This window comes from Anabrus simplex, chromosome 2 (assembly GCF_040414725.1).
Source record: "Anabrus simplex isolate iqAnaSimp1 chromosome 2, ASM4041472v1, whole genome shotgun sequence".
Lineage (NCBI taxonomy): Eukaryota > Metazoa > Arthropoda > Insecta > Orthoptera > Tettigoniidae > Anabrus > Anabrus simplex.
Window position 1 is genome coordinate 456,900,367 of NC_090266.1, and position 25,456 is coordinate 456,925,822.

Below are 25,456 nucleotides of genomic sequence, written 5' to 3' on the forward strand. Positions count from 1 at the left end.
CAACTAGAATATGGTTCCAATGTATGGGACCCTCACCAGGATTACTTGATTCAAGAACTGGAAAATAATCCAGAGAAAAGCAGCTTGATTTGTTGTGGGTGATTTCCGACAAAAGAGTAGCATTACAAAAATGTTGCAAAGTTTGGGCTGGGAAGATTTGGGAGAAGGGAGACGAGCTGCTCGATTAAATGGTATGTTCCGAGCTGTCAGAGGAGAGATGGTGTGGGAGGACATCAGTAGAAGAATAAGTTTGAGTGGTGTCTTTAAAAGTAGGAAACATCACAATATGAAGATAAAGTTGGAATTCAAGAGGACAAATTGGGGCAAATATTCATTTATAGGAAGGGGAGTTAGGGATTGGAATAACTTACCAAGGGAAATGTTCAATAATTTTCCAATTTCTTTGTGATCATTCAAGAAAAGGCTAGGAAAACAACAGATAGGGAATCTGCCACCTGGGCGACTGCCCTAAATGCAGATCAGTAGTGACTGATTGATGATGAGGAGAGTGTTGGGATGGACACATACACCCAGTCCCCAAGCCAGAAGAATTAACCAGAAGCGATCAAAATCCCCGACCTGGCCGGAAATCGAACCCGGGACCCTCTGAACTGAAGTCCAGTATGCTGACCATTCAGCCAACGAATCGGACTATGGAAGCCAAGCAATACAGCTGAGGATATCATCAGGCTAACCAATGGCACGCCAATTTCTGCAAGACATCTGTGTGGGTAGCAGTTGTCTTGGCAGTCCAAGGCCCAAAATGGACTGTTTGTGCCACCCATTTTGTTTCTAAACTGAATATAAAGATTCAGTTTGCTTTACATTGTTGAAACATAGTAATCCATTTCTAACAAGTATTATTACATTTTTAACAATTTATTTATAAAATACACTCATTTGCAAAAAATCTATACACTATGAAGGAGCCAATACAAGGGCACATAAGTGGGCATAGGCACAGGGCATAGTAGTATAAGGAAAACCTCAAAATATTGTACCACACCAAGCATTTATTACAGGATAATGAACACTTGCACGGATATACTTAGGACAGTAGCATGGGAACAGGCGGAGTTAAAATATGGTATGGAGGCATACAGATATCAGACATTATCCTGAGGAAGATCTTTCTCCTACTGCTGATCCTCCCCCTCAATTGAGCCGAAGTTTCCATCGAGTCTGGTCCCAAAATGTTCTCGATAGGCAAAAGGTCTGGAGACCTTGCTGGCTAAGGAAGTATGTTGATATTTTGAAGACAGACCGGAGATGCCTGTGCTGTGTGAGTCCAGGCATTATCCTGCTGAAAAATGGGGTTGTTTAGCTGCAACAGAAAGGGGAGCAAACATGGTCGCAGAATTTTCTGGACGTATTGCCACAGTATCAGGGTTCCTTCAGTCACCACCAGCTGGGAGTTGGAATCATAGAAAATGGCACCCCACACATTGTCACTTCTCATTGGGATGGTGGGCTGCTCTACAGTGAACCATGGATAACTGCACTGGCCAAGATATCTCCAGACTCAAATTTGGTGGTCATCAATATCCAGACAGAACCGTGATTTGTCTCTGAATACCACTCATTGCCAATCCACAAGGTACCATGCTACCCAAGCATTGCAGAAGTTCAAACGTCCTCGGCAATACTCAGGTCATAATGATAGATGTCATAAGAGATGCTGCGATAACAGATTTGCTCTTCTAGCCACCTGGATCTGGTGCCGTTGGACACAGGCATACTGTCAGCTGCTGTAATATGTCTCTGGATGGTGCACAGTGACTCCCATTGAGTACTTACAGCCTGTCACAAAATGAACCATCCACCCTGTTGGTGGCCCGCTGGGGTCAACCCGAGCCTTCTCGATGTGGATATGTACCCCTTGCATTCCCACCACGTCCACCATTGATGCACATCATAATCAGAACAGTTCAAGTGGTGAGTGGTGCTCCAAAACGTCTAATCAGTGGCATTTCCACTCAAGCAATGAGCCTTAAAATAAAGAAGGACACATGTCAGTCTATGATGATACTGTGCGGCAGCCTTTGTGTATTTCCACATCATCACTAAGCAATGGTCTTGAAGTATTCCTTATTTTTCTGCTTACTTTCATGGTGTCACATACTCTCACTGCTACATCGTTGGATTTGAGACTCTACTTTTCTTTGCCTACCTTACTTGTTTCGTCGTCCTGTGCTGCTGCATTCTACGAGCCGCCTCCTGCTATGTGTCCCTTCTTATCAGCTGTGCGTCTACTCTCTCGGCCGGCTCTTCGTCTACTGGGCATGGTTTCGCCACCCTCCTCCCTCTGCTCACGTCACGTATTATGTCTGCCTTCTCGCATGTTCTGTGTTCGCTACTCTCTGCCTATATAAGCTCATGTTGATCTTCTTTGTGATGAGTTGTGATATGAGGTGATTCTAGTGTGGAGGGCTTCATTTGTCCTTGTACAGCTGGTCTGTACTTCTGCTGTTCTACGAACTGGCTTTTCTATGACGAGGTGGGTGAGCAAAGGGCATGCACGCAAACTTTTAAATATTTCAGCTATTGGTCTTGCCCTTCTGGCTTGACATATCAAACTCCATTTTCAGTCAATCTTCTTTGAAACATGGATTTCGATTTATTTCAAGTCCTGAAAGTTCTATAAAATTTTCAAACGTGTTGCGGAAGTATCTTCAGCTATGGACATATGATTTTGAATTTGATAATGGGTGTCTCGTAGATTGTTGGAATATTGTGTTTATTTTTGATCCTTAAAGAAAGAAGTGAAAGACCAAAAGTCAGAAATGGATAATGTTTGTTACTGATCTGTCATTAATTAGTCATGTCTTTTTTTAACACCGATTTTTTTACGATTGAGTAGATTCTTATTGATATTGTATTATGGGATTCATAAAAAAAAAAATTGTGGCTCACAAATCTCCAATTTCTTTTAACTTGTGTCCTTTTATTACCTTTTTCTTCAACATTGGTGCTGATCTAGTCCTTGTTTCAAAAAAATTTATGTATATGAATGTTCATTTTGCTTCGGTCCCTTCTTTTAATTGGGCGATGTGCACTGTTACTCTATTTTTTTGAATTGTGAGGATCCATATTGTTGTTCCTCGATAAGCTTTGTACAATTTTGAGATATTATTAATTCCATATGTGTACTCTAGGTATTATAGTCAGTGTTCATCCCTCAAAATTATGTAGGAGTGGGAAGGAAGCGGCCGTTGCCTTAATTAAGGTACAGCCCCAGCATTCGCCTGGTGTGAAAATGGGAAACCACGGAAAACCATCTTTAGGGTTGCCGATAGTGGGGTTCGAACCTACCATCTCCCGAACACTGGATACTGGCCGCACTTAAGCGACTGCAGCTATCGAGCTCGGTAGAGGAGGTTTGGCCACCTTATTCTGAAGGTGACTGGCATATTAATCACTATTATCGCTTGCTATATTCATTCATACCTGACAATGGCTGTTAGACTTCGCCTTATGTAAGTTAAATCAGTAGTTCTGTAGTGTACTCTCTTGTATTCTGTCTTTGTTGTTGTTGTTTGAGACATCAGTCCTTAGACTGGTTTGATGCAGCTCTCCATGCTACCCTATCCTGTGCTAACCTTTTCATTTCTACGTAACTTCTACTACATCTTACATCTCTTCTGATCTGCCTGTCATATAATAATCTCATACCTTGGTCTACCTCTACCATTCTTACTGCTTACACTTCCCTCAAAAACCAACTACACAAGTCCTGGGTGTCTTAAGTTGTGTCCTATCATTCTATCTCTTCTTCTGGTCAAATTTAGCCAAATCGATCTCCTCTCACCAATTCAATTCAGAATCTCCTCATTCGTGATTCAATCTATCCATCTCGCCTTCAGCATTCTTCTGTAAAACCACATTTCAAAAGCTTCTATTCTCTTTCTTTCTGAGCCAGTTATCGTCCATGTTTCACTTCCGTACAATGCCACGCTCCACACGAAAGTCTTCAAAAACATCTTTCTAATTCCGATATCAATGTTTGAAGTGAGCAAATTTCTTTTCTTAAGAAAGCTCTTCCTTGCTTGTGCTAGTCTGCATTTTATGTCCTCCTTACTTCTGCCATCGTTAGTTATTTTACTACCCAAGTAACAATATTCATCTACTTCCTTTAAGACTTCATTTCCTAATCTAATATTTCCTGCATCACCTGCCTTCGTTCGACTGCACTCCATTACTTTTGTTTGGGACTTATTTATTTTCATCTTGTTCTCCTTACCCAAGACTTCATCCATACCATTCAGCAACTTCTCGAGATCTTCTGCAGTCTCAGATAAAATAACAATATCATCAGCAAATCTCAAGGTTTTGATTTCCTCTCCTTGGACTGTGATTCCCTTTCCAAATTTCTCTTTGATTTCCTTTACTGCCTGTTCTATGTAAACATTGAAAAGGAGAGGGGACAAACTGCAGCCTTGCCTCACTCCTTTCTGGATTGCTGCTTCTTTTTCAAAGCCCTCGATTCTTATCACTGCAGACTGATTTTTATACAGATTGTAGATAATTCTTCGTTCTCGGTATCTGATCCCTATCATCTTCAGAATCATAAATAGCTTGGTCCAATCAACATTATCAAATGCCTTTTCTAGATCTATGAATGCCATGTATGTGGGCTTGTCCTTCTTTATTTGATCCTCTAAGATCAAGCGTAAAGTCAGGATAGCTTCATGTGTTCCTACATTTCTTCTGAATCCAAACTGATCTTCTCCCAGCTCAGTTTCAACTTGTCTTTCCATTCTTCTGTAAATAATACATGTTAAAAGTTTGCAGGCATGAGATACTAAACTATTAGTGTGGTAGTTTTCACACTTGTCGGCACTGGCTTTCTTGGGAATAGGTATAACGACATCCTGCCGAAAATCGGATGGCACTTCTCCTGTCTCATACATCTTACATACTAAATGGAATAACTTCGCCATGCTGGTTTCTCCCAAGGCAGTGAGTAATTCAGAGGGAATATTATCAATTCCAGGTGCCTTGTTCCTATTTAGGTCTCTTAAAGCTCTGTCGAATTCTGACCTCAAAATTGGGTCTCCCATTTCATCAGCATCAACAGCCTCTTCTTCTTCCAGAGCCATATCATGTACATCACTACCTTGATACAACTGCTGTATATGTTCCTGCCATCTTTCTGCCTTGTCTTCTTTCCCTAGAAGTGGTTTTCCATCTGCGCTCTTAATATTCATACACCTAGATTTCCTTTCTTTAAATGTTTCCTTGATTTTCCTGTTGCAGCATCTATCTTTCCTACGATCATACAACCTTTAACATCCTTGCACTTCTCCTTCAGCCATTCTTCCTTAGCTGTCCTGCACTTTCTATCCACTTCATACTTTAATCACCTGTATTCTTCTCTGCCCTCTTCATTTTTTGCATTCTTGTACTTTCATTGTTCATTAATCAGCTCCAGTATATCCTGTGTTATCCATTGATCCTTAGTTGATCTTTCCTTTCTTAGCATTTCTTCAGCAGCCTTAGAGATCTCATTCTTCATGACTGTCCAATCTTCCTCTATTGTGTTTCCTTCAGCCTTTTCACTTAATCCTTGTGCAACATGTTCCTTGAAACAGTTTCTTACACTCTATTCTTTCAAATTGTCTACATCCCATCTTCTTGCATTCCTTCCTTTCTTCAATTTCTTCAACTTCTTCAACTTCAGATGGCATTTCACGACTAACAAGTTGTGGTCAGAGTCCATGTCTGCTCCTGGGAAAGTTTTGCAATCCAACACCTGGTTTCTGAATCTCTGCCTAATCATAATGAAGTCTATTTGATATCTTCCACTGTGTCCAGATCTCATCCATGTATACAGATGTTATTTGTAGTGTTTGAACCAAGTATTAGCAAGGATTAAATTATGATCAGTACAGAATTCAACCAGCCAACTTGCTCTTTCATTCCTTTATCCCAATCCGAATTCTCCTACTGTATTACCTTCTCTTCCTTGGCCTACCACTGCATTCCAGTCTCCCATCACAATTAAATTCTCGTCATCTTTTACATATTGTATTAAATCTTCTATCTCTTCATATATTCTTTTGGTTTCTTCATTATCTGCTGAACTAGTGGGCATATAGACCTGCGCTATTGTGGTGGGCATTGGTTTGGTGTATATCTTGACAACAAAAATCCTTTCAATTTGCTGGTCATAGTAGCTTACCTGCTGACCTATTTTCTTTTTCATTATTAGACCAACTCCTGCATTTCCCCTGTTTGATTTTGTGTTGATAATCCTGTGATTGCCAGACCAAAAATCCTGCTCTTCCTGCCAACGTACTTCACTTATACCAACTTCATCTAACTTTAATCTATCCATCTCCCTTTTCAGATTCTCTAACCTACCACAACGATTCAAACTTCTAACATTCCACGCTCCGACTTGCAGAATTTCAGTATTCATCTTCCTGATAATTGCTCCCCTCTCGTGTTGTCCCCACCCAGAGATCCGAATGGGGGACTATTTTACCTCCGGAATATTTTACCCGGGAGGAAGCCATCATCATTACATCATTCATACGGAGAGAGCTGCATGTCCTTGGGAATTATTTATGGCTGTGGTTTCCTGTTGCTTTCAGCCGTGTAGCAGTATCAACACAGCTAAGCCATGTTCAGTATTACAAGGCCATATCTTTTATTTTATTTTTTTTGCTAGTGGCTTTATGTCGCACCGACACAGATAGGTCTTATGGCGATGATGGGATTGGAAAGGCCTAGGAGTTGGAAGGAAGCGGCCGTGACCTTAATTAAAGTACAGCTCCAGCATTTGCCTGGTGTGAAAATGGGAAACCACAAGGCCACATCAGTCAATTATTTAGACTGCTGCCCTTGCAAATTTCGAAAGGCTGCTACTTCCCTTTCGATGAACCATTCGTTAGCCTGGTCTCTTGACAGATACCCCTCCGATATGGTTGTACCTGCGGCTCGGCTATCTGCTTCACAGGGACACGCAAGACTCTCCACCATGGCAAGGTCACATGGTTTGCAGGGGAGGATTTTTTCTTTATTAAATAATATTCTGTAACTGTAATTAATATGTGTTCTTAAGTGTTACTTTTTCAAAATATTATTCCATAACCATCACTGATATATGTTCTTCAGTGGTGTATGCTGGAATCAAGATGGGGCTACCACTAGACTTAGGTTACCCCTTTTCAATGGTTGGTTTAGTGAATATCGTGCCTTTGGCATTTTGAGCTCCAGCCAATAGCCAGTGGAGTAGCTTGCTGTGTTGTCAAGGCTGCTTACAAGCTACTGCCCTGGCCTCTGCTACTGCCAATACTCAACACCTGATCAGTGGAGATGGTAGCCTAAGGTCTAGCAAATTAAAGTCCAGCTTTGTGGCTAAATGGATAGAATGCTTGCCTTTGATCCCATGGCCCTGGTTCAATTTTCAGAATCAAGCCCCTCATACTGTTAATTCCCCTGGCTTGGGGACTGGGTATTTATGATGTCTTCGCCATTCATTTTATCCTCATTAGGTCACCACTAAGTCTATACAGATGCCACGCATTATTATTATTATTATTATTATTATTATTATTATTATTATTATTATTATTATTATTATTATTATTATTATTATTATTATTATTATTATTATTATTATTATTATTATTATTATTATTTGATTCGTTGTGCCCAACTGTGGAGCGCGTTTGAACTTATTTTGCACAATGTTTCTTCTTCTTTTCTTCCCAATATCTCTTCATTTTTTCACTGTGTTCCTTTCTGCGTGTTCCTTTCCAGCCTGTATTTTTTCTTGTTGGTTTCTCTGCAAATTTATGTTTGTTTACTAAGCTTCTAAATTTTATTCTATCTTGAATGGTTTCATCCTCAATAGCCATTTCTTGTAGATCTTCATGAATTTCTGCTAACCAATTGTTGCAGATTTTCAGGGTTAGAGCTAGATTTAGAATTTTCTTTGTCAGCCTGTTGTTATCCATTCTGTGTAGGTGTCCATAGAATTTTAGTTGTCTCTTTCTGATGGTATCTGTGATTTTTTCTGTGAATTGAAAAATTTTGTGTGGTTTCTTTTTCATCCAAATTCTATTTTCGAACTTTGGTCTTAGGATTTTTCTGAGAATTTTCCTCTCTTGTTTCTCAATGCTTTTCATTTGTGACCTGCCACCAATGATCAGTGTTTCAGATGCATAAAGTGCCTCTGGTTTGATGACTGTATTGTAGTGCCGTAGTTTTGCATTTTTTGATATACATCTTTTGTTGTATCTGTTCCATGTGATTTTGTAAGCCCTTTGCAGTTTAGCAGTTCTTTCTTTGTTAGCTTCCTGATTTAACCCTGCTGGCTGAATAATTTCACCTAGATACTTGAATTTATCTACTTGGGAAATTATTCCACATTTGGTGATTAATGGTTGATTGTCGAATCTTTATTTAGTTCCTTCCATAAACTGTGTCTTTTCAAATGAAATTTGAAGTCCGGTTTTTGCAGCTATTTCATGCAATTTTTCTATGGAGTGGATTGCTTCTAGTCTGTTTTTTGAAAGGATCGCAAGGTCATCTGCGAAAGCTAAGCAATCAAGGTGAATTTTGTCTTTAAGAAGTCTGCCAATGTTTATACCTTTAGTTTCTTTTCTCCATTCACGAATCACTTTTTCCAAAACTAAATTGAATAGTAGTGGGGATAGTCCATCTCCCTGTCGGACACAAGTTCTGATTTCGAACGGTTCAGAAATTTCTCCCAAGAACTTAACTTTTGATGTTGTGTTGGTCAGAGTTTGTTTAATCAATTCCCTTGTTTTCCTGTTGACTTGAAATTCCTCTAGTATGTTGAACAGGGTCTGCCAATCTATGGAATCATACGCCTTTTTGAAGTCAACAAAGGTGATGACTGTTTGTTTGGTTTTGCGAATCTGTAGTATGGTTTTTAGGTTCAGGATTTGTTCTGCGCAGGATCTCCCTTTTCGGAATCCAGCCTGATAATCTCCGATCAGGTGGTCTGTTTGTTTCTCTAATCTATTAAGTAGAGCTTTAGAGAAGATTTTATATACAAGTGAGAGGAGAGAGATTCCTGTGTAGTTATTAATATCTGATTTGTCTCCTTTCTTATGAAGTGGGTGAATCAATGCACATTTCCAATCCTCCGGAATTTCTTCAGAAAACCAGATGTCCTGTAAGATTTTTTGAATACTCTGGGCCATTATTATTATTATTATTATTATTATTATTATTATTATTATTATTATTATTATTATTATTATTATTATTATTATTATTATTATTATTATTATTATTATTATTTATGGCCATTAGAGACCACGTTAGGTAACAGTTACATGTTTCTGGAAGCCTTCTTCACAGCCCAAAACTTTAGCATCCTTTCTCTGGCAGCATGTCTTCTTTCTTCCGTCCACCCTTGGTTAAGTTTTGGTTCGTCGTGGAATCCCTGGAATTTGTCGATCTCAGTTTGAGATGTCTTCTGAATTTAGTCCCATCTGTTTGAGATCCTTTCTCACCTACCAGAACCATTTGTCTGACACTTTAGGTCTGCTCTCTAGTATTGTGAAAATCCTTTTCGTTAGTCTCTTCTCATCCATTCTAAATAAATGCCCATAGTATTTAAGTCTCTGTATTCTCACGGACTCAGCCTTTGATTGTCATGGTAAAGTTCTTCCCTTCCTCGCAACCTATACTGTCCATCCACAATCTTTGAACCCATTATTTTGCGAAGGATCTTTCTTTAGAATTTCTCAGCTTCTCTCAGTCCTGCTTTCCCTGTTATTTGGAGGCATTCACTAGCGTACAGACATTCTGTTTTAATCACTGTGTTGTAGTGCCTTAGTTTGGCTCATCTGGAGATGATTCTCTTCTTGTATATAGGATATGTACTACGAAAAGCCACAGCCATCTTCTCCCATCTGGTGTTGTTTGCTTCTCTTTCATTAGTTTTCAATTGCACTATTTCACCCAAGTACTTAAAGCTATCAACTCTTTCAATTTTACCGTGTTATTACAGTGTTATTACCGTGTTACCATATTATTATTATTATTAAATAATAATGTTGAATTTTACAGCGGTCATACCCATCGTTCACTGGCTCATTAACTTCCTCCAGAGATCAGTGGTGGTGTCCAATCCATGATCACGGGTTTGATTCCAACCAACAAAAGAGAACACTAAACTTGAAAGATTGCATTTCATTTTAGTGGATCTTCCAATAAAAAGAAAACAATATTGCTCCTATAACAGCAGCCCTGCAATACCTTCCTACAAGGATGTAGAAGTAAACGGGAGTGAAATGCCAGCACTTTTTTTAAATTTCGTGTGGCTATTTCTAGCTGAGTGCAGCCCTTGTAAGGCAGACCCTCCGATGAGGGTGGGCGGCATCTGCCATTTGTAGGTAACTGCGTGTTATTGTGGTGGAGGATAGTGTTATGTGTGGTGTGTGAGTTGCAGGGATGTTGGGGCAGTACAAACACCCAGCCCCCGAGACATTGGAATTAACTAATGAAGGTTAAAATACCCGACTCGGCCAGGAATCGAACCAGGACCCTCTGAACCGAAGGCCAGTATGCTGACCATTCAGCCAACAGGTCGGATTCTACTTTGAATCCCACAAACAAACAACAACATGTCTGTTATCTATATAATTAAGAGAGAAGTACGAGGTGAGGAAGCATATATGAGAGGTAATTGCTTAGGCCCATCTATACTTGCTACTCATGGTATTTTCCTTAACTATATAGTTCTCCTTTGAATGTGAATGATTTTTTTGGTAAGTGTTTGAAAAATATTGATAATCTATATACACTGACTGACAGAGCAAATGCAACACCAAGGAGGAGTGGTTCGAAAGGGATGAAAGTTGGGGAAAAAACAGAGTCGGATCGGAAGAATAATTGATGTTTATTTCAAACCGATATGCAGGTTACACAATGCGCACGGCATCGACTCAGTAGGATGTAGGACCACCGCGAGGGGCGATGCACGCAGAAACACGTCGAGGTACAGAGTCAATAAGAGTGCGGATGGTGTCCTGAGGGATGGTTCTCCATTCTCTGTCAACCATTTGCCACAGTTGGTCGTCCGTACGAGGCTGGGGCAGAGTTTGCAAACGGCGTCCAATGAGATCCCACACGTGTTCGATTGGTGAGAGATCCGAAGAGTACGCTGGCCACGGAAGCATCTGTACACCTCGTAGAGCCTGTTGGGAGATGCGAGCAGTGTGTGGGCGGGCATTATCCTGCTGAAACAGAGCATTGGGCAGCCCCTGAAGGTACGGGAGTGCCACCGGCCGCAGCACATGCTGCACGTAGCGGTGGCATTTAACATGCCTTGAATACACACTAGAGGTGACGTGGAATCATACGCAATAGCGCCCCAAACCATGATGCAGTGTTGTCTAGCGGTAGGGCGCTCCACAGTTACTGCCGGATTTGACCTTTCTCCACGCCGACGCCACACTCGTCTGCGGTGAATATCACTGACAGAACAGAAGCGTGACTCATCGGAGAACACGACGTTCCGCCATTCCCTCATCCAAGTCGCTCTAGCCCGGCACCATGCCAGGCGTACACGTCTATGCTGTGGAGTCAATGGTAGTCTTCTGAGCGGACGCCGGGAGTGCAGGCCTCCTTCAACCAATCAATGGGAAATTGTTCTGGTCGATATTGGAACAGCCAGAGTGTCTTGCACATGCTGAAGAATGGCGGTTGACGTGGCGTGCGGGGCTGCCACCGCTTGGCGGCGGATGCGCCGATCCTCGCGTGCTGACGTCACTCGGGCTGCGCCTGGACCCCTCGCACATGCCACATGTCCCTGCGCCAACCATCTTCGCCACAGGCGCTGCACCGTGGACACATCCCTATGGGTATCGGCTGCGATTTGACGAAGCGACCAACCTGCCCTTCTCAGCTGGAAATGCCTCCGTTGACGGCGGCCTGGCATTCTTAGCTAAACACGTGTCCTGTGGCACACGACAACACGTTCTACAATGACTGTCGGCTGAGAAATCACGGTACGAAGTGGGCCATTCGCCAACGCCGTGTCCCATTTATCGTTCGCTACGTGCGCAGCACAGCGGCGCATTTCACATCATGAGCATACCACAGTGACGCCAGTCTACCCTGCAATTGGCATAAAGTTCTGACCACTCCTTCTTGGTGTTGCATTTGCTCTGTCAGTCAGTGTATATAAAATAAGAGTTTTGTCTGTACATTGCTCAGAATTTGAAAAGAATGATATTTCTGTATCGGTCATGTCCACAGTAACAAGAAAATGCAATTTTTACTTTTCCGTAATTTCTGTCTGTCTGTCTGTCTGTCTGTCTGTCTGTCTGTCTGTCTGTATGTATGTACACGCATCACGAGAAAACGGCTGAAGAGAATTTAATGAAAATCGGAATGTAAAGTCGGGTGATAAACCGCTACAATCTAGGCTATAAATTATTTTAATCACGCTGAGTGAAATGGTAGTTTAGGGGAAGGCCAGAAATTTAATTCTCAAATATTTATGTTATTATTGGTCGTGTCTTAATGAAAATCGCTAGACAAAGATGGGAAATAAGTCGCTACAATATAGGCTATACACGCTGAGAAAAATGGTAGTTTATGGGAAGGCCTAAAATTTAATTGTCAAATATTTATTTTAGTGGTCATATCTTCACGAAAATTGGTATGCAAAGTCGGGGAATAGGTCGCTATAATCTAGGCTATCAATAATGTTATTCACACTGAGTGAAATGTTAGTTTAGGGAAGGCCTGAAATGTAATCTATATATATATAAAGTAAGAGTTTTGTCTGTACATTGCTCAGAATTTGAAAAGAATGGTATTTCTGTATCTGTCATGTCCACAGTAACAAGAAAATGCAATTTTTAATTTTCCGTAATTTCTGTCTGTCTGTCTGTCTGTACACGCATCACGATAAAACGGCTGAAGAGAATTTAATGAAAATCGGTATGTAATGTCGGGTGATGAACCACTGCAATTTATTCTAAAATTATTTTATTCACGCTGAGTGAAGTGGTAGTTTAGGGGAAGGTCTGAAATGTAATTCTCAAATAAGTTATTTATGTTATTAGTGGTCGTATCAATAAATACTACATACTAACATAACTTTAGTTACGTCATAAGTTAGTAGTAGTTATGTAAGAAGTTATTAAATTTCCGATCACATATGTCTTATTCATTGTTACCGTACCGCATATAATCGGAGATATTAATGAATTTGGATTTTTGTTACTAAGTCCATATCAGGGCCGAGTCACGAGAAAATGGTTAAACAGAATTTAGTGAAAATCGGTATGTATAGTCTGAGAATAAGGAACTACAGTCTGCGATATAAATAATTTTGTAAGACACCCTAATATCACAGAGTCGAAAGAAAACTATTGTGAAGGCCTGCAATATAGAAAGCTCATAAACTTTATCAACAATAACATTACATTGACCATTGTTTGTTGTTATGTGCTTTTTGTCTTCTGTTTCCTCTCATCCCTGATAGATAGGATTACTGCAGCGTACCGAGGTTTTTTTATAATTTGCCTGATGTCGCACCGACACAGGTAGGACTTATGGCGACGATGGGATAGGAAATGAATAGTGGTGTGAAGGAAGCGGCCTTGGCTTTAAGGTACAGCCTGGTGTGACTGGTGTGAAAATAGGAAACCACGGAATACCATCTTTTTTTTTTGCTTAACGTCGCACGGACACAGATGTCTTATGGCGACGATGGGATAGGAAAGGTCTAGGAAGTGGAAGGAAGCGGCCGTGGCTTTAATTAAGGTACAGTCCCGGCATTTGCCTGGTGTGAAAATGGGAAACCACGGAAAACCATCGTCAGGGCTGCCGACAGTGGGGCTCGAACCCACTATCTCTCGAATACCATCTTCAGGGTTGCCGGCAGTGGGGTTGGAATCAACTATCTCCCGGATGCAAGCTCACAGCTGCGCGCCCCTAACCACACGGCCAACTCGCCTGGTCGTACCGACTGTAACAGCCTGCCTGTATATTAGTGGGAAGTAGCTGGGGAGTAAGATAACTTTCTTCTTTAGCATGCCATTCCTCTGGTTCATACAGTTTCTGATATATCTGGTACGTAACACACTGGTTCATCATAGAATTCGAGTTATACAATCCCTACTCTGAGCCACTGATTGGAATGAGTAGTGTGCATATTTAACGGAATAATGACAGAGGAGTGTTGACGGCAGTCTGCGACCTGGTTATTCCAGCTCTGGAATTTTTGACTCTTAGATCGGCACCATAGTACTGTTCGTTGTAAGTGAGAAAGTGTGCAGTTTTTCATTTGATTGAGTATTTTACATGATAACATTGCTTTCAATCGCTACATTCCTACTGACGTTTTTGTAATGACCTTTGTTGAATTCAGTTAGGAAAACCACCAAGTCAGTCTTTCTGAGAATCCCGTAGCGAAGCACGGGTACATCAGCTAGTCATGTTATATATTGTGTTCCTGTCAATTACCGTAGATTTTAGAAGATGCCTGGGTGTCAGAATTTTGTCCAGGAGTCACACCCCCAAATTCCACTGACGTTAATAAAGATCATCGGCAACTACACTGCTTAAGTTGGCTAGTAAAAATGACCAGGCTCTTCTACATTAAAAGAATATATTTTGAATTCATAATCTGATATGAAATTGGCCATTTATGACTGTACTCTTACCACAAAAGGTTTCAAAATAAATATCATTTCTACATTGAATACCACAAACAAACAACAACATGTCTTAATATTTTCAACTGCAAACTTTTCTGCAAATTCTTCTGCCTTGGCTCAGATTAGCTGGTCACTTCAGGAATGGTATGTTCATGTGATTATCTAGAAAATGCTAAGATGTATTTGTTAACATCAGGTTAACTAGTATTGGATTTTTGAAGAGGGAAGTCTATAATGTGATGGACTCTATTCTGCACTCCTTTGCAACATCACACTTCTGTTTCTCTCTCTATCTTTTCCACTTTTTAGTTAGTTCAATAATTTTTTTGCTAAGTTAATAATAATTGTATGGTGTCAGCAACTGTGTACAGGCATTTTACTTTTACATCATTTAGGCTGCCTGTACATCAACTTCAACATTCCATTTACCAGAGCTTTAGCAGCACATGACATGAAGGTGGTACCCCCCCCCCCCTCCCCCCACACACACACTCTCTCTCTCTCAATCCAACTGTGCAAATGAATGAGACCTGATAGCTTGAGTGCTTTCCAAATGTAGTTTCTTCTGGGAGAAAGGTGAGTCAATCAGCTGCGCCAAATATGTAATGAACTAGAAGAAAGGAACAGTTTGAAGACCTTGAAGTACAAGGGTATGAGATAAAACATCAGGCCTCGAAAAGCAAGAACTTGAGACTCTAGGAATCACACATCAAAAGTCAGGTGAGAAAAAACAGAATAGGACATATTTAAAGGGTAATCGCAACTCAACAACTCTCTAAAACTTAACATATAGAAGGGATGTCACCTGAGCACCTTTGCTTTCAGAACATATCAGCTACTTTACTTGATAACCTCAGCACATGGCTGAATTATAAATATCCCTCAGATCTTAAAATTGCCTATATATAAATTCTGAAATATTCTAATACTTCTTTCCAGTAGCGGTGATTGGAAATTAAAAGTGCGGGGGGAAAAAAATATACAGACAAAAAACAGTATGGTACCCGGGTTTGTGGGATATAGCGGGCGAGGTAGGGGTTGGGTTATTCATCAAAACTGAAGACGGGCTGAGTGTCTGGCCTTCTGACCTCAACTTGGCAGGTTTGTTCCTGGCTCAGTCCGGTGGTATTTGAAGGTGTTCAAATAGGTCAGCCTATTGTCGGCAGATTTAGTGGCACTTAAAAGAACTCCCGCAGGACTAAATTTTGGCACCTCAGTGTCTCCGAAAACCGTAACAGTAGTTAGTGGGACGTAAAGCCAACAACATTGTTATTATTATTCAAAACAGAAGAAAAAAGCTACAAAATGGTAAGTTTTTAATACTCTCTGAGTGAATTTTGACAGAGACTAAAAGGTTGAGGGTTTACCAATTTAAGTGTGGTAATAATAGTTTTTTTGAGATTTTAATTCAATACTATACTATAAAACGTTCGCGAAAGGAACAATATTACACATTTATTACAATTAAAGAGAAGTACAGCGTGTTTATACAGTTAAAATCATTTAGTATTTGACTACAAACCCGCGGTAAGTGGGTGAATCATACCTCAGTGTCCATGACCTTAGCAAAAAAATTAGACTAGTGGCGCTATACAAATCGGTTAGATGGGATGAATGATATTTTGTGCATATTTCTGCTAATAATTTTTGTTAATAATTAAAGAAAATAAGGTAAATAATTAGTTGATAAGATTACAGTGTTTGTAAAATTTGCTTTGTTTAATTCTTTCTTAATCTGTTTACCCTCCAGGGTTGGTTTTCCCCTCGGACTGAGCCTCAAGGGCAGTGTCCTGGAGTGTGAGACATTGGGTCGGGGATACAACTGGGGACGATTACCAGTACCTCGCCCAGGTGGCCTCATCTGCTATGCTGAACAGAGGCCTTGATGGGGGATGGATAGTTTGGAAGGGATAGACAAGGAAGAGGGAAAGAAGTGACCATGGCCTTAAGTTAGGTACCTTCCCGGCATTTGCTTGGAGGAGGAGTGGGAAACCACTTCCAGGATGGCTGAGGTGGGAATCGAGTCCAGCTCTACTCACTTGACCTCTCGAGGCTGAGTGGACCCCATTCCAGCCCTTGTACCACTTTTCAAATTTTGTGGCAGAGCTGGGAATCGAACCTGGGCCACCGGGGATGGCAACTAATCATGCTAACCACTACACCACAGAGGTGGACCACTTTGTTTAATAATTCCTATAATTCCTACTTTCAGCCGGCTAAAATGGAATATAAAAATACAGTATTTTCTCCAAAAGGAGGGGGGGGGGGGGGGCGACTGCCCCTCCTAATCACCGCTACTGCTTCTCTCTGTAATTCAGATCAAATCTTAATTTTTGTTATTGGAATAATTAGAAATAGAAAAGGAGAACCATACAGAGTTCACACTGCTGCTTTTCAAAATAGCCTAATTCCACTGTTATACCCTGCACTTACTTTCTTGATGATAGGAATACTATGGTTTAAAATATTTAACTCTGAAGTGGTTCGTGTACTTGTAAAGTAAGCTTCATTTTATTTTTTGGGCTAACTGGCTGCTATGTTTTATATTTACAAATCAAAATCAATTTTATTTAACACAACTTTTTGCCCTTAGAGTCTTTACACACTATATATTCTGAGCTCTATGATCTTGAAACTCCCATAGTTTCCACCTTAGACACTTTAATGTTACAGTCTGTCTGTCCTTAACACCTTCATTTTCATTTATATGGAATTTTATCAACCAATTTATATTAGGATCCAAAAGAGTACAGATATGCAAGACATTTTTCTCTTCAAATCATGCTGTATGCTGTTGCATTGATTTTGGGTTTAAAGCTAATTTTAGATGTTTTCTCTGTGTCCTCAGAATTCCAAAGCTGAGTCCTCTATCCGATCCAGTAATCATTCGAATTGCTGAGAAACATGGCAAAACTCCTGCTCAGGTTCTTCTGCGGCATATTATACAACGTGGAATTGCTGTCATTCCTAAGAGTAGTAATCCTGCTCGAATCAAGCAAAATTTTCAGGTAACAAGTTTCATTAATAATAATAATAATAATAATAATAATAATAATAATAATAATAATAATAATAATAATAATAATAATAATAATAATAATAATAATTTTCCCTGAACACAAAAATTCGTCACTACAACACTGTCATCAAACCAGTATCACTGTATGCATCTGAATGCCTTATCCTGTCCGAGAAATGTTTGCTTGCGGATTTAGAGAGGAAAGAAAGAAAGATCTTACACACCATACTTGGTCCAAACTACAAAAATGGCATCTACTTTAGAAAATCCAGGCAAGAAATATACTCTAAGATAGAGAAGATCACGGACACAATGCGTAAAGGCAGAGTTCGCTTCTACGGTCATATACGACGGATGATCGACTCTCGATGGACGAAACGTATCTTCAGTATATTTGACACAAAACCAAAAACGGCAATGCCATGGTACGTTAATGTCAAGAAAGATCTTAAAGAACTGGGCCTACAAGCAGAAGATGCACAAGACCGAAATCTTTTCAGAGCAGCCATCAAGACTTTTGGGACTTTCCGGGACGAAAAACGGGCAACTGGTGCTAAATGGACAGAAGAACGTTGTGCTAAACACAGTGAGCTAATGAAGACGATGTGGATCAAGCGAAAGACGAACAAATGCCAGAATGTAAAATGAGGCTTATCGTGGTCCCTAGTTGGCCGATTAGCGAAGTTGAATGAATGAATAATAATAATAATAATAATAATAATAATAATAATAATAATAATAATAATAATAATAATAAAGTGTTCATTGCCATTCATCTTCTATGAGTTTAAATTAATTTACTCATTCAAAGAGGCAGTACGGGTTGGTTGCATGGTGTGGGCCGCATAGCTGTATGCTTGCACGGGAGGAAGTGGTGGGTTCGAATCTCACCATCAGCAGCCCTGGAAATGGTTCCCATGAAATTAGAGCAATATTAGTCCACTAGTAGAGGGGTTATTAGCAGAGAAAAATTTTCCTTATTCAATTTGTTTATTTTTAGTGAAAAATATGATCATTTGATTAACTCTGCAGTTGCTCTCCAATGACCAATGCATTTAATTAACAAACTGAATTTACACATTTGTAAATGTTATTTTGGTCAGTCTGACATTTACAAGGAATCATACTAACTTCACTGTTACCTTTAGTGGTAAATAAGTTCTCATTTCAGCCCTTCTGACCATTTGGGAATGACCTTTATCAGAAATGTAATGTGCTTGTTACCAACATTGTGGTTAGACTGATAATCATGTATGATGCGTCATATAATCTGTGTGATTTGAATTGTATCTGTTCATTGAGATGTGCTTTTGAGATAGTAAAAGTATATATTTCATATTGTTTTAGAATGTTAAGGTTGTCCTCCGTAGGATTGATATGGAGAATTTCCATGCTTGTGTTGATGTCTGCATGTTCGTGTCTTATCTCAAGTTTATAGTTGACAAATGCAGATTCTGTGTTATGGTTGAGGGCTCGAATTTGTTTTATGTACCTTGTTTTGAACTTTCCAATTTAGAATTCGAGTTTGGTCAACACATTCTCTGTGTACTGGATGATGCTTCAGGATTGAATTCTGGTGAAGGTTCTGTTGCTTGTGAGAATTTCTGGACAAGTCTTTGTTGTACATGTGGCACTGCAATATGTAAAATGATCAATACGATATCAATGATATATTTCAATAAAAGTTCTATTAAACACAATTCTGTGTAGGCTGATCACTGAGCAATGCAAGGCAATATAACATAATATACCTTATTTATAACTAATTCATAATGAGAAATATTACAAGATACATGTACCAACATCAGCATGAATCCATGGACATGTCGATAGTAGTAAAATGCAAAGTCATTTGACACCTTTCCCACTATTTAAGAATAGCAGCCTTCAAATTTGCTCACTTCTGCTGGAAGAGGCTTCTCTAAGGTTGAGTATGACATTGTTTGTACAAAATTTGGCTGAGGACAAAGGCATTACATGCTCTGGAAGTTAGACGAAGAATACCAGAAATGAGGTCTAATTATCAACACAGATAAAACCAAATACTTACTAGTAAACAAAAGTATGAAAACTTAGTACCAGAACATGAAGCTGTGAAAGATATGATGTCTTTGAATATGTGGGAGTGAAAGTTATAAACTCAGGAAGTAGTGAAAGGGAAATACTGAATCTTATTGGAAAAGGCAAGTGAGGTGTGTTAGGGGTTCTTGGAGGTCAATCATATTACTCAGGGGTTCTCTAGATTCTTGAGACTCTTGATTGCTAGAAACAGGGGTTCTTGGAAGGCAAGGATGTTCCTCAGAAGTTTTCTAGGTTTTTGAGACTTCACGAGACTGAGGCTTGTTAGAAACAGTTTCACCTAAAAAGCCAGGAATCTGGTTGATATGGATGCCGGATGCAGACATATAAAGAATTGTTTCCGAAAAGAGAAACTTCTCTGCTAAGGGATGAAATTTTGGGTTCCTCTAAACCTGCAGATGTATGAAAGTCCCAGAATAATTGAATGTATATAAAGCTTCTGACAGAATTAACTCTCACTGAGATAATTTCACCCCCCTTTACTTCAGACAGAGTTTTGTTGCCTTCCGAATGATGTCATTATACATTTCTTTTTGTCCATTGCTCTGTGAGTTGTTCAGCAACGTGTAGCTGCTGGTGTTAATGCCACGCAGTGGAGAAGTAGAGCAGTCCTGATGGTTTGGACCATGCTGGGAGTGCCATTGGCCAATTTTCCCATTACTCAGAGTTACAACGTCCTTTTACAATAACAATGCACTTCAGTCAAGTGGCACATTAAAATAGGGGCACCATAATGGAATGTTATCTAAAATAGTTTCTGCGAGAAATGTTTGCCTGTTGCTAGTTTTTTCTGCAGCTAAATGTAGAAGCTTCAGTAGGCATAAGATAGAACATACTAAACTTTTATAATTAATTGTTTTCCTTCTATTAATTTTTTTTAGTATTGGGAATTTTCTTCTGCCATAAAATTCATAAACTATTCTTCGTGAAATGTCCTTGTTGAAATTATCCAGGTTAGTTGTCCTGTTCTGAAAGTTCTTGTGCTTTTTAGATGGTGAAAGTATTATCCTTCAAGTGTACATGACTACTTTGAGCCATGTTAACATGCACATTGTATGTACAGCGTGGAAACACCTCATGTATATTTAAAGTTCAAGAACAAGACAGAAAGTGTCTGTACAGGTTTTTATTGACCTTTGAAAAGGCATCATCATCATCATCAAGGATCCATGCCTTCATCCAGCTGTGCACAAGAGATTGGTTTAGGTTGGTCAGATACCTTGTTAAGCAATCCTGCTGTCTTAACCCCTTTAATGCTTCCAGTTATCTATTGTATTGAACAAAACTAACTGTTGGATACAAGTGTAAGGAGTACAAATAAAATCTTTTCATGAAGATGGTTGCCCAGATGTATTTCCTCTTGAAACAATAATCCACCACCACCTCTGAAGAGAGTATTGTCCCTGAGAAAGTTCTCACATGATTATGAAATGCACTATTTTGCCAGAAAAAGTTCTCACATGATTATGAAGTGCACTACTGAAATGATTCAATCCATAAATGAAGCTATTTGAAACTTGAACTACTTCCAAGACATTTCTTTTTAAACTATCTCAGTTAAAAAATGCTAAAATAAGTATTACATTGCATACTAAAACAAAGCTACTCATTTCCTTCTTAATAACAGTTTCATTATTACTTTCATTGTGTCAATCTGCTTTCATTATGGTAAAAATAATTTATGAGATGCAGAATGACTATTTTTGAAGCAAAAATATAATTTTAAAACGAATACTAAAGATGAATTTTCCTGTAGAGTATATAAAACTGCAACACAATGATTGTAGTATAAAGGAAAACTTATTCCATGATTTGGAAACTTGTCAATCACTTCTTAATCTCTCACAAAATTGATTCTCTATAGGTTCAGGGAAACCACTCTGGATTCTGGCATTATTCTGCTATAAGTCATTTTATAAATGAAGAGAAGTTTCTCTCAACTGAAGAACTTTACATTAACAACCTAGGCATTTTTTCTTTTTTCTTTTGAAGCCTTCCCTCAAATCTCCACCTTATTTATCATAGACAATATTCATTTTCCATAATGTCAAGAAACTCTGGGTCTGACTCATATATTACTTCTAACTGCAGTATGCAATGCAAGCCACCTGAAGGCAGGCACAAGCCGGGCAGTATACCACAATGTTCATGGTACAAAGGCAAGCTTACTCTATCACTTGGAAACTCATCAATCACTTCTTAATCTGTTACATAATTGATTCTCTTTAGGTTCAGGAAAACCACTCTGAATTCTGACATTATTCTGCTCTAAGTCATTTATATATGAAGAAAAATTTCTCTCAACTGAAAAACTTGGCATTAGCAACCTATGTAGTTTCTTGGAAGTCTTCCCTCATATCTCCATCTTATTTATCATAGGTTATATTCATTTTCCATAATGTCAAGAAACTCTAGGTCTGACTCATAAAATATATTACTTCCAACACGAGTATGCGATGGGAGCCAGCAGGATGCAAGCAGAAGCCAGGCAGAATATGTAAAACATGACGTCAAATGTTCAAAGAAGACCTGCAAATGGTTAACTTCAGGTGGGATGACATCGAAAACATCGCTCCAAACAGGATTCATTAGCAGAGGCTTGCTGCCCTATGCACTTCGCGTGGAAGGAACTAATGATGAATATGATGATGATGATGATGATGATGAATTCCAGTAGAGAATGAGAATGGGTTTCTGACAACTATGGTACAAAATATTTAAAAAATAAAAATATGATTATTTATTTGAAGCTGGTGTCATTCATATAGAGGGCTACGATTCAATAATTCCAGAGAATGAATTTGTGCTTCAACAGTATTCGTTTTATAGAATGAAGGTTACCAGAACTGAACATGTGAACAGTCTGACTGACAGTCCGCGGTTGTTTGTAAGCTTCCATTCCTTTCATTTCAATTATTTTTCCAAGAATTCCTTATTTCTCTCTGTTGTCAATCTGTCTTATATCATAATTACTTTATTTTGATTTTATTTATATTGATAAATTTATATATAATCTACATTTACTAGAACATTTCAGTCCTTTAGGATAAATTAGAAGTTATCAACTGCAAATCACAGGACGTAGCAAAACTAATTGTAAATTAACAATAAATGGTTATTAATTTACTTCTTGGAATAAAATTGTAATCGTTACATTCTATTAATTGATGTATATCGCACGGAAGAAGTCATGACTTCGTGATGTTCTTGCCATGGACTAAGTGCATTTCATTTCATCCACCTTATCAATGCCTGACTTCGTGTCATTATAGATAAAAGGTAATCATTGAGGGTTTTGATCCATCCGAATTGTCATCAATAGAATGGTCTTCATTGAAAGTAGATAGAACCAATACAACTTCGTCTTTTCTGGACTTGTATGACACAAGGGTATAAATAGTGATTTGTGCATGTTACGATTTCTTGTAGCATTTCGTCGGTAAAGAACAATTGCAGAGCTTCAACTGGTGTCTCATTATTCATGGCAACTCCTACTACTCCAGGCAAGTGTATTATAATATTATGTTCAGGTTGCCTGACCCGTATATTGCAGGCCAATGATCCCACTGGGTCCCGTCCTTTCCAACATACCGGTACATTTCATGCTGTTCACTTTCAGTCACGTCCTCTTCACCCGTGGACTGTTTGCTCTCAGAATTATGATCACTATCATTTACGACGTCCCAATAACAGTGTATTACTGGTAAATATGAAACAAAAATAGTATCCTAGTTTCCAGGGAAGTTAAGGGAGACCAGGAGAGAAGAGGATCTAATGAGGAGGGTGGGATTGAGGCTCTGGTCATGGGTGACTCAGTTGTCAGGCATGTAGGGAAAGTGTAAGGAGGAAAGGGAACCAAGGTAGAGTGTTATTCAGCAATTAGGTTAAAGCAGATGTAGGGGGAAAATAGAAGGGAAGGAGGAGAGTAAGGAGAAGTTGGTAATTTTCCATGTTGGTACCAATAACATACGGCCAGCAGGAATAAGCAGTAACATAGTTGGAGATATGTTGGATCTGGTTACGGCAGCATGAATGAAGTTTAAAGAAGCAGAGATTGTTATCAGTGGAATACCATGTAGGAGAGATACTGACTGGAGGGTGATTTAATGGGTGGGTAGGAAATAGGGAACTATGTGCAGATGGCCTTCACACAAACTGCAACAGTACATGTAAGTTAAGGTGTTTGTTTAGTAAAGTTATAGGGAGGTACATTCAGGGAAATGGGGTGAACTAGGGAGCGGTGATGATAGTATAAAGCATGAAGTCAAATAAGGATGGCATAAATTTGTTAGTATTCAACTGCAGAAATATTTTAAAGAAAGGAATAGATTTAAGTAATTTAATATATACTTTCCAGATATTGTAATAGGAATTAAATCATGGTTGAGAAGTGATATTATGGATGTGGAAATTTTCTCACAGAACTGGAGTGTTTATCTTAGAGACAGGTTAGGAATGATAAAAGGGGGAGTATTCATACTGATGAAAGAATAATTTGTAAGCTACAAAAATGTTAAGGAGGATGGGAAACATGAAATTCTAGGTGTGAGACTTATCTCTAAAGGTAATAGGCAACTTGAAGATTTTGAGGTGTACAGACCTGGCAACGCTGACTGACATTGATACTGATGTGTATTATTTGATTAGTTAATCAGCTATGTGGGGAACAAAACAGAAAAGAACATTATATTAGTGTGTGATCTGAATTTACAAAATGTTAACTGGTAGGGGAATGCGAATGACAGAAAGCATGACCAACAAATGGTGATGAAGAATGGTGAAGAACAAATGAATCAGAAAGTGACATAACCAACTAGAGGGGAAAAATATTCTAGACGTGGTGCTGATAAAACCAGATGAATGCTGTAGAAAGTCAGAGGTGACAGATGGTATGAATGATCATGAAGCTTTTTGTCGTAGTAAAAATTAATGTGAGAGAAAGGAAGGTTTTAAAAGTAGGACTATTAGGCAATACCATATGGTTGATAAAAGAGGCACAGGAAAATTTTGAAAAAAGCAATTATGATCAATGGAAAATGGTAAATAAAAATGTAAACAGCCCTATTGGGTGGGTTTAAAGCAATTGTTGAGGAGTGTGAAAACAGGTATGTACCTTTAAAAGTGGAAAGAAATGGTAAGGACCCATTATTTATAACAGGGAAATAAAAAGATTAAGAAGGAGGTGCAAATTAGAAAGAAAATTAAAGCAATATTGTTGAGGATTGTGAAAACAGGTATGTACCTTTAAAAGTGGAAAGAAATGGTAAGGACCCATTATTTATAACAGGGAAATAAAAAGATTAAGAAGGAGGTGCAAATTAGAAAATAGAGTGAAGATTGCCCTCTCAGTTTAATTACTGTGTTGATGAGGTGATAGTACCTCATGGGGATCAATGTAATTACATAGGTGTTAATATAAGGAATGATCTTGATTAAGGCAATCATGTTAACGAGGTTGTAAAGAAAGGTTACAAATCTCTTTACCCGGTTATGAAGGTATTTTAGGGTTTGTAGGAGGGATGTAAAGGAGAGTGCGTATAATAAAGTATGTTTTGAGTGTATTGGACCCATACCAGGGCTACTAGATACGAGAACTGGAAAAGCTCCAAAGGAAAGCATCACTATTAGTTCTGGGTGATTTGCGACAAAGGAGTAGTGTTACAAAAATATTGCAAACTTTGGGCTGGTAAGACTTGGG

General features: G+C 39.0%; 1 protein-coding gene across 1 annotated transcript in view; it reads left to right on the top strand.

Annotated features, from left to right (window-relative positions):
* Window positions 1–25,456, top strand: part of LOC136862884 (aldo-keto reductase family 1 member A1) — a 137,317-nt gene that overhangs the window by 105,131 nt on the left and 6,730 nt on the right. The window contains exon 5 of the mRNA XM_067139157.2: window positions 17,509–17,668. Within this exon, the coding sequence (XP_066995258.1) occupies window positions 17,509–17,668 (160 nt within the window). The remainder of the gene's footprint in view (window positions 1–17,508; window positions 17,669–25,456) is intronic.